Consider the following 16,465-nt stretch of genomic DNA (forward strand, 5'->3'; position numbering starts at 1 on the left):
TTAAAAACAAAAAAAAGAAAGAACAAAAACATCCTTAGTGACACCAGGTCATTACCAAAAACAAGACAAACAAAAGTTACTCTGGAAAACCTTGGACTTCTTCCCAAGGCTACTTTTTTGCCTAGTTTAAACAAAACCCTGTTCTGTTAAAGTTCCTATACAGATGTTTTGTTCAAATTCACCAATGAACAATAGCCTTTCACTATGCTTTAAAAATACTCCATGGTTGAAAATACAGGGCTGTACTCCTGGCTAGCATAAATTAGTCTTTGATTTCTACAGAGGGACATCGGTTTATATCAGCAGAGAATCTGCAGCATAGAATAAAGTTCTGCTGTTTTTATATAAACAAATTTCTCTTTGAAGATAATCAGAGTTTCGCCTGCATTAAGAACACACAACTGAGGTGGAACACACTATAATAATTCCTGTGGTGGAACACACAAAAAAGCCCTCTTCCTATAAGTGTGTGTGTGTGTGTCTGTGAGAGAGTGAGAGCGAGAGCGCATGCAACTTAATAGAATATTGTACCTTAAAAACAAATATCCTAAAGCCAGAGAATTCTAAGCTATGTTTATATTTTTAAAAAACCTAATCTCTAGAAAATACCGAAATACAAAGACAAGGTGTCTCAGAGAACCTGAGTTAAGCCTTCATATCCTTGCTGTCTTGTGCACTCAATAAGTGTCCCTGACAAAAACTACAGTATCTAGCTGCTAGCTGGATAACTTGCTGAAGCTGTCCTGTGAGGTGCTAAGCCACATAGCAGTGGAGCTCTGTAACTGGGAAGTGTGATGGGGCATCTGCCCCACACTAGTGGAAAAAGGGTTAAAAGCAGCCATGGGGAGGCTGTGCAGGAGACAGCCAATCAAAGGGGCTGCAATGAACAGCCAATCAGGGCAGAGCAGGCCCATATAGAGAGAGAGCTGCAGGGCAGAGGAGGTTGTTCCCCCTTGGGAGCTCATTGAGAAGGACTGGGTCCCTGAAGGGCTGAGGGACTGAGCAGTGCTGGGCCGAGTTAGGGAAGCAAGAGGGAGCTCCAACCTGACTGACTGAAAGACTGAAGCTCTGATATGGGGCAAAGAAGGTGCTAGGACTACAGGAAAGTGGCCCAGGGAAATGGACAGCGGGGGTTGAAGGAGGCGCAGCGCGTGGCTGCTGCCTAAAGGGGTCCTTGGGTCAGGAGCTGGAGTAGTGGGCGGGTCTCCCACCCCCACATGCCATGGAGGGGAATGGCCAGTGAAGGGCTGCAGTTTGCCACTGAGGCAAGTAGCTAGAACCTTGGGCTGCAGTCGGCCACGGAGGCGAGTGGCTGGACAGAGGACTGCTGTTGCCCCGGAAGTGGGGGAGAACGGAATGGGGCATGGCCAGAGGGCTGTGTCCTGAAGAGGACTCCACGATTCTTGAGGCAACGCAGGTCCAGAGAAGAAGTGATGGTGGCGAGACACCTCCACAGGAGGGTGCCCTGTGAAAAGACTGAGCTAATTCCCAGAACGACCAGCAGGAGGTGCCACGGGGGTGAGTCCCACACCATTATAGAAGGGTGACCACTTTCTAGAGGTTTTAAGCCCTATAGAAGTGGAGCTTAGGAGCCCCAACTGGCAGCCATCTCCTTGTGCTGTAGCATTTCCCCTTGCTTCTGCAGCTGGTCACATTCCAAAAGCGCTCCTAAGTTTTCCTGGACTGCTAGATTTCTGCTACTGTGTAAATAATGTGCATTGGTTATACACTCTCTCACTTTCTGGTGTATTTAGAATTATTTAAGTAATACCAAAAGTTATTGAATGATTTCATAATCAATTAATAGTGCTGCAGAATTTAAATTAGGGACCCTTGGCAACTATAATTCTTCTTCGAATGATGGTCCCTATGTGGGGGGGAGGGATGGATAGCTCAGTGGTTTGAGCATTAGCCTGCTAAACCCAGGGTTGTAAGTTCAGTCCTTGAGGGGGCCATTTAGGGATCTGGGGCAAAAACTGGGGATTGGTCCTGCTTTGAGCAGGGGGTTGGACTGGATGACCTCTTGAGGTCCCTTCCAACCCTGATATTCTATTAAAAAAAATGTGGGTGCACATGTGTGCCATGCACCAGAGCTAGAATCATAGAATATCAGGGTTGGAAGGGAACCTCAGGAGGTCATCTAGTCCAACCCCCTGCTCAAAGCAGGACTGATCCCCAATTAAATAATCCCAGCCAGGGCTTTGTCAAGCCTGACCTTAAAAACTTCTAAGGAAGGAGATTCCACCACCTGCCTCAGTAACGCATTCCAGTGTTTCACCACCCTCCTAGTGAAAAAGTTTTTCCTAATATCCAACCTAAATCTCCCTCACTGCAACTTGAGACCATTACTCCTCGTTCTGTCATCTGCTACCACTGAGAACAGTCTAGAGCCATCCTCTTTGGAACCCCCTTTCAGGTAGTTGAAAGCAGCTATCAAATCCCCCCTCATTCTTCTCTTCCGCAGACTAAAGATCCCCAGTTCCCTCAGCCTCTCCTCATAACTCATATGTTCCAGTCCCCTAATCATTTTTGTTGCCCTCCGCTGGACTCTTTCCAATTTTTCCACATCCTTCTTGTAGTGTGGGGCCCAAAACTGGACACAGTACTCCAGATGAGGCCTCCCCAGTGTCGAATAGAGGGGAACGATCACGTCCCTCAATCTGCTGGCAATGCCCCTACTTATACATCCCAAAATGCCATTCGCCTTCTTGGCAACAAGGGCACACTGTTGACTCATATCCAGCTTCTTGTCCACTGTCACCCCTAAGTCCTTTTCTGCAGAACTGCTGCCTAGCCATTCGGTCCCTAGTCTGTAGCGGTGTGTGGGATTCTTCCGTCCTAAGTGCAGGACTCTGCACTTGTCCTTGTTGAACCTCATCAGATTTCTTTTGGCCCAATCCTCCAATTTGTCTAGGTCCCTCTGTATCCTATCCCTACCCTCCAGTGTATCTACCTCTCCTCCCAGTTTAGTGTCATCTGCAAACTTGCTGAGGGTGCAATCCACACCATCCTCCAGATCATTTATGAAGATATTGAACAAAACCGGCCCGAGGACCGACCCTTGGGGCACTCCACTTGATACAGATACACTTGAACTGTGCATAGTAGTATCCGTTGACCCACACGCGCATCAACAGCATAGCGCGTCTGAGGCTTTAAGATGCTATGTGGGTCAAGGCCGCTCCAGTTCTCTCTTACTGCTGCATGGCCAGAGTCAGAACCCCTTGGTGCTCTTAGCTCACTAAGAAAACTGCTCTTCATTTTTGCTGTGTATAGTTAGATAGATGTCCATTAGTTTTTAGTAGTTAGTTTTCCTTGGACTTCTCCCCTTCAGGGGGTTTCTTTCTCCCCGGCCTGGAGACTATGCCTCAACAAGCCAGCTTCAAGAACTATGCCTCACTCCTTTTCAGTGAGCAGCGAACACATTTGTTGCTTTTACTGTCTTGGTGAAGCCCACATCGTGTCTCATTGCTCCATCTGCCACTCGTTTCCATCCCGGACTCAAGCAGCTCGTGAACTTCCCCTCTGCAAATATCTGGAGGAAGAGAAGGTGCGCTCACATGCGCAACCAGACCTGGTTCCAACAGACCCACAGAATGGTGCCCATCACTGGTGGTGAGCACTTCAATGGGCCTCTCCCATGCAGCACCGGCGACATCACCGAAGCCCCACTGTATTCACAAGAAATATGGGCACAGGCATAAGGGCAGCTCCCGACGGGGACCACCTCTAAACTCAGTGTTACCTCTCCCCAATGTCTTCATGAAGATCTTTGCGGTCGTGACAGCTTATATGCACCACCTGGGCCATTCCCTCTTCCCCTACCTGGATGACTGGCCACTTGTGGAGCCCTCTTGCTCCTGTCTCCTTGCCACCATCCAGACCCTCCACACCCTCCTCGTCAGCTTGTGGATCTGCATCAATGAGGAAAAATCGATCCTCGTCCCTGTCTGCACACTCACCTTCATAGGGGCACGCCTAGACTCTGTGGCAGCCCGCACCTTTCTTCCCATGGACTGCTGTGCCGCCCTCACTTCTCTTATCGCTGTGCTTTGACGCTCTCTGCAAATGTGTGTCTGTCAGTGCCTCTCCTTCCTGGGCCATATGGTGGCATGTAACACGGTCACGCCGTATGTCTGCCTCCATATCTGTTGCGTTCAGCTGTGGCTCCACTCCGTCTGCAATCCGCAGTCAGACCACCTGAACAAGCAGGTCATCATCCTTCCCACTGTTTTGGCTTCCCTCACCTGGTGGTGAATCCCATCCGTGGTTCTACCAGGCATTTCATTCATGTCCCCCATGCCCAGCACCACTCTCACCATGGATGCCTCACTCGTGGGCTGGGGTGCCAACCTCGACGGCCGCACGGCCCAGGATCTTTGGTCACCAATGGTTGTGCGGATGCACATCAACATCCTGGAACTATGAGCGATTGACTGTCCTGCCAGGCCTTCCTGCCCTTCCTCCGTTCCCACCATGTTCAACTGCTGTCCGACAACATGATGGCGGTTATGTATATCAACAGACAGGGCGGGGCTAGGTCTCCTTCCCGCTTCACAGAGGCCATCCACCTTTTTGGTATTGGGGCTTCCAGCACGCAATCACCCTGCACACTGTACAACTCCTGGGCAGCAGCAACTTCCTGCTGGACCGGCTCAGCCAGTCCTTCCATGCCAGCCATGAGTGGGAACTCCACAACCCCACTCTCCGGTCCATCTTTCATTGGTGGGGCACGCCTCACTGGGACGTCTTCATGACGTCGGAGAACTGCAAGCTTCCTCTTTTCTGCTCCTGGGGAGCCCTGGGCTCAGGGTCACAGGGCGATACCATTCTCATTCCCTGGACCTCGGATATCCACTACGCCTTCCCACCCATTCCCCTCCTTCCCCAGATCCTGCGCAGAGTGTGGAAGGACCGAGTGATGGTTATCCTTGTAGCTACCTTCTGGCGTTGCCAGTATTGGTACACCAACCTTCTCCACCTCTCCGCTCACCTCCCAATTCCTCTTCTGGCCCTCCCGGACCTCCTAACGCAGGCGTGTGGCTGGCTGCAGCACCCCAACCCGAGCCCTCTCCATCTCATGGCCTGGTATTTGGATGGGGCTCGTGTGTAGACCAGGCTTGTTCCACCCCTATCCAAGACATGATCACTCATAGCAGACTCCAATCCACTGTTATCAAGCTAAGTGGCGCCGCTTTACTATGGTGGCACACCACCATCACATCTCTCCAAACTCCATCTCCATTCCTGTCTTTCTAGACTACCTCCGTCATCTCTGCCAATCGGGCCTTGCCCACTCCTCCAGCTGCATCCACCTGGCGCTCAGTGCCTTTCTTCCTCCTGTGGATGGTTTCTCCATCTTCACCCATCCAAAGACCTCCTGCTTCCTCCACGGCCTTCTCAGTGCCTTTCCCTCTGTACGGAGGCTTACCCCCTCTTGGGATCTGAATCTGGTCCTCTCTGCACTCACCAAGCCATCCTTCAGCTCCTTCGCCCATCTTTCCATGAAGGGTGATCTTCTTGGTGGGCATCACCTCCGCACGGTGTGTAAGTGAACTGGCAGCCATGATGGCAGATCCACCATTTACCACCTTGGAGACTGTGTCTTTGTGCTTACATCTTCACCCCAAGTTCCTGCCCAAAGTGGCTTCCTCCTTCCACCTCAACCAAAGTATATACCTTCCAGTCTTCTACCCTAAGCTGCATGCCTCCCCCGGTTGTGCAGAAGAAACAGTATGAAAGAGATTTCAGGCTGTTCTAGGCTTGATTCTGACCTTCAGTGGCTGCCATTCATCAGTCTGTCTAATGAAATCTTAGGTTTTTATGCATTAAATATACAAAATTAAAAGCCACTGAATAACATACAACAGGCCACGAAACTGGCCCACCACAGGAGCATTAATAATCCCAATCCCAACTACCTTGAATCTAACCTGGTGGGATGATTTGCATGATTGGAGTGTTTAAAGTCTCTGATTATAATTTGTTCAGGAAGGGTAGAGTTGGTTAAAGAGGTGGGGAGGAGGCAATCCACATTAAAGACACCCTTATTTGTTTTAGTTATGATAAATCAGAAGCACAGGGTTTTAAATGCACCTGGATACATGTGCTAACTAATAAAGCCCAAGAGGCTTCGCTGATGGGGGTCTGATACAGACCACCAAATCAAACTAGAGAACAGCAGTCACTCCTTAAACACTTGTCTGTAATGTGGGGGGTGGGGGAGGGGATCTGTGTTGTTCTGGGGATCTTCAGTTTGGGAAACAGATTCTGGAAGATTTATGCAGCCAGTAGTAAAACACCATCAGTTTCTAAAAGTTACAGATAATTACCTAACACAAAAGGTATTGCAACCAACATGAGGGTAAGTCTATTTTAGCACCTTATTGTGACTGATAAAGGCTGAACTGGAAGCTGGTGGTTGCCTACGGACCAGTGATCATGATTTGATTATATTCAATGTGGACAGAGAACTGTCCCAACTAGTAATATGTAGTTGTAGTGCTTCAAAAAGGCTAATTTCCCAAAACTAAGGAAAATTATGAGCAAAATTCAGTGGGAGAAAAAAATTAGATAGAAAAATATGAATGAAAATTAGGAGTTCTTTAAGAATAATTTATTAGATGTTCTAATAGCCACAATTCCACAGTCAAGAAGGATGCTAAAGAAAATGGCTAAAAACTCATCTTGGTTCAGTGGCAAAGTGAGGGCATCAATTAGATATTAAAAAAGCAATATATAACAATTGGGAAAAGGGGAAAATAGGTAGCAATTGATATGAATCAAAAGTTAGGAAGTGTAGAAAACTGATAAAGAGAAGCTAAGGACATCAGGAAAAATCCATGGCTGGCCTGGTTAAGAATAATAAGGAGTTGAAGTATATTAGAAAAAAAAGAAATCCAAGCAATGGTATAGGTTAATTTCTAGATCGAGATGGTAAAATTTTTAATGATACAGAAAGGGCAGAAGTGTTCAATAAATACTTCTGTATTTGGGAAGTACCAGGATGATGTACTTGTATCATATGGGGATGAAGTAGTATCTTAGGAGCATGTCAGACATCTACTAGCGATAAAAATTTTTAAATCAACAAGCCATGATAACTTGCACCAAAGAGTCCTAAAATAATTGTCTTAGGAGATCTCTGACACACTGATGTTAATTTTTGATATCCCTTAAATACCAGGGAAATTCCAGAAAATGGGAAGAATACAAATGTTGTGCTAATATTTTAAAAAGGGTAAACAGGATGATCCTGTAACTACAGGCCTGTTAGCCTGACATCAGTCCTGGGCAAAATCATGGAAAAGCTGACACTGAATTCAATTAATAAAGAATTAAAGGATAGGAATATAATTCATTCCAATTAGCATGATTTTATGAAAAATAGGTCTTGTCAAACAAACCTGCTTTCATTCTTTGACGAGATTATTCATTTGGCTGATAAAGGTAGATGTAATATAATTAGATTTTTGTAAGGCAGTTGACTTAGGACTACAAAATATTCTAATTTTAAAAATTAGCACTATGCAAAACAATAGAGCATAGGTTAAATGGATTAAGAACTAGTTACCTGACAGATCTCAAATAAGCAGTTGTCAATGGGGAATCATCATGGAACTGTGGCATTTCTTGTGGGGTTTGGCAAGGATTGGTTCTAGCCCCAACACTATTAAACATTTTCATCAACTATCTGAAAGTAAATTTAAAGTCACTGCTACTCAAATTTGCACATGATACAAAGGTTAATAGAATCGTAGTTAATAATGAAGACAGGGCAGTCATACAACGCAATCTGGATTGCTTGGTAACCTGTGCCCCGTCAAACAAAATGTGTTTTTAATACAGCTAAATGAAAAGTTTTATACATCAAGGAAGAAGGAATGCATGCCATATTTACAACGTGGGGGACTATATCCTGAAGAATAATGACTATGAAAATTAATTTAGGCGTCGTTGTGGATAGTCAGTTCAAGGAAAGTTCTCAGTGTGATGCTATGGAATAAAGGGCTAATGCAATCCACTGATGTATAAATGGGGAGTAGTGAGTCGGAGTAGGGAGGTGATATTACCTCTGCATATAGCAGTGCTGAGAATGAGACTGGAATACTTCGTACAGTTCTGGTGTCCACATATTAAAAAGGATGTTGAAAAATGGGAGGGAGTGCAAAAAGAGCCACCAAAATTATACAGTGTGTCATCAGGAGGTCAGACTGAATGATCCTTTCATCTCTAGAATCTATCAACCCACCCCCTTCCCAAATGGCCAAAAGGTAAAACAGATGGGCTTAGTAGGGTGGCTGGAAGAATAACAATTTTAAGCTTTGTTGGGCCAAAAGGTGGTGAGTGGAACCCTTTGTAGAAAATGGCCTGTAAGCAGTTGCCTACCTTTTAAGCCAGGGGCTATCTAGCTCAAGCACTGTTATTCATTATAGCAGTGGAGCTATTGCACAGGAAGGAAGGCAGACTCACAGACAATAAGATCCTAAACCACTCAGAGCTTTATAGGTAAATCCCAACACCTTAAGCTCCACCCCATAAATGTACTGGCAGCTGGTACGTATTACAGAGCACTGGTTTAAGAGGCTCTCACTCTGTTTAACACATCATTTAACAAGTGGGCATTTAAGAGCTGCAGTCTGGCCTAATTGGAGTTTCTGGATAGTCTTCAAATTGTGTCCGTATGTAGCGCTGTCATAAATATAAAGGGAAGGGTAAACCCCTTTAAAATCCCTCCTGGCCAGAGGAAATCTCCTCTCACCTGTAAAGGGTTAAGAAGCTAAAGGTAACTTCGCTGGCACCTGACCAAAATGACCAATGAGGAGACAAGATACTTTCAAAAGCTGGGAAGAGGGAGAGAAACAAAGGGTCTGTGTGTCTGTCTATATGCTGCCTTTGCCGGGGATAGACCAGGAATGGAGTCTTAGAACTTTTAGTAAGTAATCTAGCTAGGTAAGTGTTAGATTATGATTTCTTTAAATGGCTGAGAAAAGAATTGTGCTGAATAGAATAACTATTTCTGTCTGTGTATCTTTTTTGTAACTTAAGGTTTTGCCTAGAGGGATTCTCTATGTTTTGAATCTAATTACCCTGTAAGGTATCTACTGTCCTGATTTTACAGAGGGGATTTCTTTACTCCTATTTCTATTAAAAGTCTTCTTGTAAGAAAACTGAATGCTTTTTCATTGTTCTCAGATCCAAGGGTTTGGGTCTGTGGTTACTTATGCAAATTGGTGAGGCTTTTTATCCAACATTTCCCAGGAAAGAGGGGGGTGCAAGTGTTGGGAGGATTGTTCATTGTTCTTAAGATCCAAGGGTCTGGGTCTGTAGTCACCTAGGCAAATTAGTGAGGCTTTTTACCAAACCTTGTCCAGGAAGTGGGGTGCAAGGTTTTGGGAAGTATTTGTGGGGGAAAGACGTTTTCAAACAGCTCTTCCCCAGTAACCAGTATTTGTCTCACTCTTCTTGCCAGGAACAGATGGAGAAAAGCACTGTTAGCCACAGCTGCAACCTGAGCATCCAGAATCAGTTCAGAATCTAATGAAGGACCTAAAATGCAAACCTGTTACATAAGGCTCAGTCTGGCATGCAGCTTGTGATGCTAACGAGAAATTAAAACCCTAACATTTTTAATGCATTGTGGGGGAAACTTTCCCATATGGCAGTTTTTTCACACTGAATTTTTGGCATTCGACTCTGGTTGTATATTAGCTGAAAAGTGCTATGTGATTTAAGTAATACAAATAAATACCCTTTACTTTCTGAATCAGTCCCACCAGTAATTTATAATTTTCACTTTTACTCAGAATGTTTGGCTTCCAAAGATGATATCAAGAGGGGAAATATTAATTCTATAATTAGGTATTATTGATATTGAATTATAAAATATTTCCTCCCAAAATAAAATTTTATATGGTTTTAACATCTTCCTTTAAGATTTCCACTGAGTGTTATCTTACCTATGTTTTGTATTCTAGAGGATAAATGTTTCAGGTCAGAGATTTTTACTTGTCTTATATGCTGTTGCTTAAAATAAAATAAAATCTAGATATTTTCTGAATGGTTCTCTTTGAAGTTCACTATTATATCATTAAAATTTTTGTGGTATAATGAATGTTTTTATTTTAATTTCCATCATGAAAACAAATGACTTCTAACTGGCTTGCATGATGCTTTTTATAGACCGTGGACCTTTTAAGGAACGTTGGTGGTTTTCAGTGTAACGTTTGCTTAATATGTAGAGGTCCAATCCTGCCTCCCTTATGCACATGAGTAGCCCCCACTGACTTCATTGGGACTGCTCACCTGGGTGTGGAGTTGTAGGATTGGGCTAAAATATTATAGCTACTGGATCAATAGGTGACCTTCAAATTAAAAGTTCATAATAGTTAATGGACACAATTGTTTCCTATACATATAACAAAAGGAAGTATTAAAATAGCACATGCAGATTTGTAGTGGGCTCTAGAAGGAAATTAATGTTTCCCAATGAACTCTGTTCTAGTGAAGGAAGCCCTTCTCCGAGAAAGGAGCTGCTTCATAACATAGATCCTATGTTTGTGGACACTTCTCCATGTGAGTATGCGATTCGTTGCTAGTCATATTATATAGACACATAGTTTGATATCTGTCTAATGCGTGCTTTTTTTCCCCTTAAGAAAAGTTTACCTTTTTGTAGGTGAAGAAAGGAGATACTTAGGATGCCTTCCATTTGCAAGTAAGTCACTGCCTTAAAATGGAGTTGCAATAATCGCAACTTTAGTGTACTGTTAACTACACCCTAAATCATTGCTGGACTGTGCTCTTCATTTCCCAGTGTTCTGAAGCACTTCTATGCAAAGACTAATGTACTGCAGGCTGTGGGGTTGTTGAGAGAAAACCATGTGCCTCAGGTGCACAGTAGGACCAAAGTGCCTCCTGCACTCAAGATTAGGAGTTGTCTCCTAACATCCGCATGTCCTGTGTTCTTCTATCTATAAGAAGATTGTATTATTGACCTTGCAAGTGGAAAACTTTAGTTTGTATAGGCTGACTTCCAAGCCTCGTGGCTGCTTTTGTGCCATATTAACATGAGTTTGAGCCATTGTTAGCAAGTCATGCTGCTCTCTAAATGCTTTCTCTTTTATAATTCAGCATTTGGTAAGGACAAGGAGCTCTTTAAAATGGGGATTGCTCATGGAGATTTTCATTGGAAAATGATTCTTCCAGAGATTTTGAAGTTTTTGTGTTAAATTAAGATATATAGTAATACATTAAGAGCTAAACACTGACTGAAGAAAGCCAGTGCAGTGGAGACAGTGGCATGTAACCTGTGAGCCTGGCACAAGTCATCCTGTAGTAGGTGGATGGGAATGGCTTAGGATAGGCTGCTACAATGTACATCTGCCTCTGTGTTGCTTCTCCTCTAAGCAGGAGCACATGATCTCATCTTGGCTGGTCACTGCTCCCTGCTGTGATGATAGCATACATACTGGTCGGATTAAGGTTTGGCCATGCCAGTTTACCTCTACGGAATGCTCTGTAGGCTGTTACAGCCCTGCAGGCAGTCCTTGTAGGTTGTTGTGCCGTGGTATGTTGTTACAGAGGCATAGTTTAGAGAGTATCTCTCTCCTTGTGTGGTACTGCAGTGGTTGAAGTCAGCTGAGGTGCCCAACCTAACAGATTCCAGATATAAATCTGGAGGCAAGAAGCTTTCAGTGTAGAGTCCTAGGCTCAGGAACTCACTCTCCACATTGGTTCGACAGTGCCCGGGATGGCTGAGGTTTAATGCTAATTGCAAGGCCTGTCGTATTTATTCAGGATCTCTCTGCGGTGGTAAATTAAGGGGAGCTATTGTATTGGTTAGTGAGACGTGAATGATCATTAAAATGGCTACTGAGCCAATTTGAAATTTTGTATGTCTTGTTCTTCAGGCACGTTAAAAAGAAATCTAAATACATAAATACTTACCCAGATGCCCTTATTTACTACATGTGGCTTCTCTATTTTTTTTCCCCTCAATGCCCATCACCTTGGCAAGTCAGATAACACCACCCATTTGGCCATCCAGCACCAATTGCACGTATGTACAGGAAAAGACAGGAGTAAGCCTTAAATACTGTATGTAACCCTTCAGCTTTTTCCCTAACTTAAATTTTAATTCTCAAAAGGGTTGTTTAGAGTAAGTAGCTATACAGCTGCTAGCTCTTCTCAGTATTGGTAAGTATTATAAGTGTTTTCTCAGGTGCCTTATGGGTGTCAAAACCTTTCTGCTTCAGATCATCATTTCTTCAGCTAATGCATGAGAAACATTTTTGTCTGATACAACGGAGCATATTAATTTATATTACAGCCTTAAGCAGCCTTGGTGACAAGGATTGGGCCTAATCATATTTGGTCTAACTTTTTGCATGGTACTGAACGCCCACAACTTCTCTTAACTTAAATGCAAATTGAAGGAGCTGTGTGCTTTGCAAGACAAGTTCATTATCTGCTTAGTGGTTCTAGTTTTGGCAGTGATAATGTAGTAACATTCTCCCGTAATGTCATAAAATTATATATATTGAGTTTTTATAAGTCTGTGTTAATAAACATAAATATATTTAGACTGAGATGTGTACATCTCTCCTTAAGTTTCCTTTCTTTTTCATTTTCCAAAAAGAGGTGACATGGTTGGAAGGATAGGCCAGAACACTGATTTTGGCAGCTATGTTTTGAATACATAATGTGAGTAAAGGGTGGCAGTGCACAAGACTAAGCCCTGGTCTACACTTTTGGGGTGAGGGGGGAAATCAATCTAAGTTACGCAACTTCAGCTATGTGAATAACGTAGCTGAAGTCAACATACTTAGATCGACTTACCGTGGTGTCTTCACTGCGGTGAGTCGACTGCTGCCGCTCCCCCATCGACTCTGCCTGCGCCTCTCCCAGCGCTGGAGTACAGGAGTTGATGGGAAAGCGCTCAGGGATCGATTTATCACGTCTAGACTAGATGCGATAAATCGATCCCCACTGGACCGATCGCTGCCCCCCGATCTGGCGGGTAGTGAAGACATACCCTTAGAATAGACCTAAACTTACCATGGCAAAAGCTGACCTTTTTATCTTCTCTCCTTTCTCCAACCCTGTTGACTACATAGAATCATAGACTTTAAGGTCAGAAGAGATCATTCTAATTGTCTAGTCTGACCTCCTGCACAAGACAGGCCACAGAATCTCACCCACCCACTCCTGTAACAAACCTCTAACCTATGTCTGAGCTACTGAAGTCCTCAAATCATGGTTTAAAGACTTCAAGGTGCAGAGAATCCTCCAGCAAGTGACCCTTGCCCCACACTGCAGAGGAAGGTGAAAACCCCCCAGGGTCTCTGCCAATCTGCCCTGGAGGAAAATTCCTTCCCGACCCCAAATATGGCGATCAGCTAAACCCTGAACATGTGGGCAAGACTCACCAGCCAGACACCCAGCAAAGAAGTCTCTGTAGTAACTCAGATCCCACCCCATCTAACATCCCATCACAGGCTATTGGGCATATCTACCACTAATAGCTGAAGATCAATTAATTGCCAAAATTAGGCTATCCCATCATATCGTATCCCTGTTAATCTTAGTCTTGAAATCAGATATGCCTTTTGCCCCCACTGCTCCCCTTGGAAGACTGTTCCAGAACTTCACTCCTCTGATGGTTAGAAACCTTTGTCTAATTTCAAGTCTAAACTTCCTGACGGCCAGTTTATATCCATTTGTTCTTGTGTCTACTTTGGTACTGAGCTTAAATAATTCCTCTCCCTCCGTGGTGTTTATCCCTCTGATATATTTATAGAGAGCAACCATATCTCCCCTCAGCCTTCTTTTGGTTAGGCTAAACAAGCCAAGCTCTTTGAATCTCCTTTCATAAGACAGGTTTTCCATTCCTCTGATCATCCTAGTAGCCCTTCTCTTTACCTGTTCCAGTTTGAATTCATCTTTCTTAAACATGGGAGACCAGAACTGCACACAATATTCCAGATGAGGTCTCACCAGTGCCTTGTATAACGGTACTAACACCTCCTTATCTCTACTGGAAATACCTTACCTGATGCATTCCAAGACCACATTTGAAATAAAAAACCCTAGTCACAGATCTATTTTTGTTTATCCTTCCATTTAGTTTGAACTACATGACCATCCTAGACCATAAACGGGGTGTCATTCTTGATTTCCTTTTCTTTGTCTACACACTGTACATCCATGCTGTGTTCAGAACTTGCCTTCGCTGAGACAACGCTTCTGAGATTCCTTTCCCTTCTAGCCACTTCATCCCTTTCTTTATTACTGTGGCACCTTATGTTTGCCTTCCTGAAATTTATGTTGCTCCTCTCTAGGTCCATTCAAAACACTGCTGCTAAAATCATCTTCCTGACCCATTCTTCTTACCATGCTCCCAAGGTATAGACATTGAAATAGAAAAGCTAAGGAGAGGAAGTTGAGGGACAGATTTTTGTCTTCTGTTCTACACTGTGACTGTACAAAATGTGGAATAAACTCTACATATTATTTGGGGGTCTGGCAGCAGAATCTGTACTTAACAGTTGAATTGGCTGACTTTTTTTCCAGCCACCAGAAAATATAGATCTCATGATCAACATGTCTTCCACAGTTATGATTGTTAACCAGGAAAAGAGGCGGCACGAAGCCAAAAAAAAATTTTAATAAAACATGTACATTCTTACTAGATTACTGGTATGGAACAAATATTATTGAACTAAGATTGTGAACCTTAGCTGAAATAACTTGCACTCACAAGGCCTCTTTAGATGCTGAAAACTGTTTCAGTACACCATGAGGGAGAGAACACTGCAGCATAGAAAATGCTTGTACAGGATGTTTAAAATACATATTGATTAAATATGTCTTCTTATTGGCCTCAGTACTTTCCAGGAGTTCAATGAGAATTGGGAGGGCTGGTGCGAGTGTTTAATGTATATATGTTTCTGGACCAAAAAAAACCCTACATTAAACTGGAGTGAAGGTTAAGAATACTTATAAATAGAGATAATAAATGCTATGGGAATGTTGTAATCTGTGGGAAGTTAATGCTGACAAGAAGAAAACTGAAGCTTTTGAAGTATGGTGCCGACAAAGACTCTTCCATATTTCCTGGGCGGAAAAGAAGACTCATGCTGATGTTAGAAATATTATTGGAGAGAAGCAGACCCTGATGTTGGAAATTAACCTATGCAAACTTGTGTACTTTGGAAATCACCTTGAGAAGGTTATTATGGAAGGAATGGTGAAGGGTCATTGTTGTAGGGGACAACTAGTAAGGAGATGGATGGATGGTATGTGGCAGATCACTGGAAGGTCAGCAGCTGAGTGCTTGAAGTTAGTGATGGACTGTGAGGGCTTCTGAAAATTCTGCTATGATGTCACTGATGTTCAGACATGAATAAGTGGATTTACTTTTTTAGTAATCCATGAGATTGAGTTCATCTAAACATGTTAAGGATCAGTGTTTAAAACTGTGTGACAGGATGGTCAGTCTCTATTTTTAAGAGGCTGCTTGAATTATTTTTTGCGTACAGATTTAGTTCTTTCCTGTTCTGGATGGTCTAGTTTTGTGTGATATGAGTGTGTGAGTGTACATGATGTGATGCGTTAATTGCTGTGGCTTGCTTTCTTTTGCTTTCTCTCTGTTCTACCCAAAAGATTAGGAAAAGGGCAAATATGTACACTTTTATATAAGAGCTACTGTCAGTGATTACTTTGTTACTGTTGACTGGAAGAGCCAGAGTACCCAAGCTCTGCTGCAAGCACAGGTGCAGCAGGTTAACAAACGGGAACCTAAGGCACAGGAAACAGTATAAAAACAGCCCCCTCAGGAGGATGGAGATAGCTGGGGAAGCTCTGATTCAGAGCTGGCTAGTGACGCTTGCATAGTTGGGGGGTCAGAGCCTTTTATTGATTATATTTAATTCATAGGTAGCTGGGAAGGGGGTGTTTTCTGGTCCCTTTCCCCAAGGGACTATTAAATTCAACTTCTTTTTCCTTACATAGACTGAAGCCAACCCAGCTACTTGGTCTCTGACAGGCTGTTGAACAATCTTAGCTCTGTCCTTCAGTGACACCAGCCTCCAGTCTTCTTTTCTTTGTTCTGTTCTTAATTATGGCTTTATCCTGCAAACCCATACTCATGCAGTTAGGTCCAGATCTTCAAAAGTATTTAGGCGCCTTACTCCCTTTGTGGATCTGGGCCTTAGTGTTTTGCAGAATCTACACATTGTGATATGTCATTTAAGATCAATTACTTTTCTTAGGATTTAAAGACATGCAGCCATACTCTGTGAACTCCTAATAGTTTGAAAAGTCAGTGTAATTGTTAAGTGATCGTACATCTCTTTGGTCTTTGGAATATTTGACTTGCATGGGACCAGTATTTCCTGGCACATCAAGAATAGTATCTATTTGGAGACGATGCTACATGTCATGCAAATTTTTCTACATAATT

At 43.4% G+C, this 16,465-nt stretch overlaps 1 protein-coding gene across 2 annotated transcripts in view; it reads left to right on the forward strand.

Moving 5' to 3' along the window:
• The window catches only part of ARSB (arylsulfatase B), a 98,218-nt gene that overhangs the window by 58,061 nt on the left and 23,692 nt on the right, over positions 1–16,465 (forward strand). For both annotated transcript variants that reach the window (XM_074952674.1, XM_074952675.1), the window contains exon 6: positions 10,505–10,575. In XM_074952674.1, coding sequence (XP_074808775.1) covers positions 10,505–10,575 — 71 coding nt within the window. The remainder of the gene's footprint in view (positions 1–10,504; positions 10,576–16,465) is intronic.

This window comes from Natator depressus, chromosome 5, assembly GCF_965152275.1.
Source record: "Natator depressus isolate rNatDep1 chromosome 5, rNatDep2.hap1, whole genome shotgun sequence".
Lineage (NCBI taxonomy): Eukaryota > Metazoa > Chordata > Testudines > Cheloniidae > Natator > Natator depressus.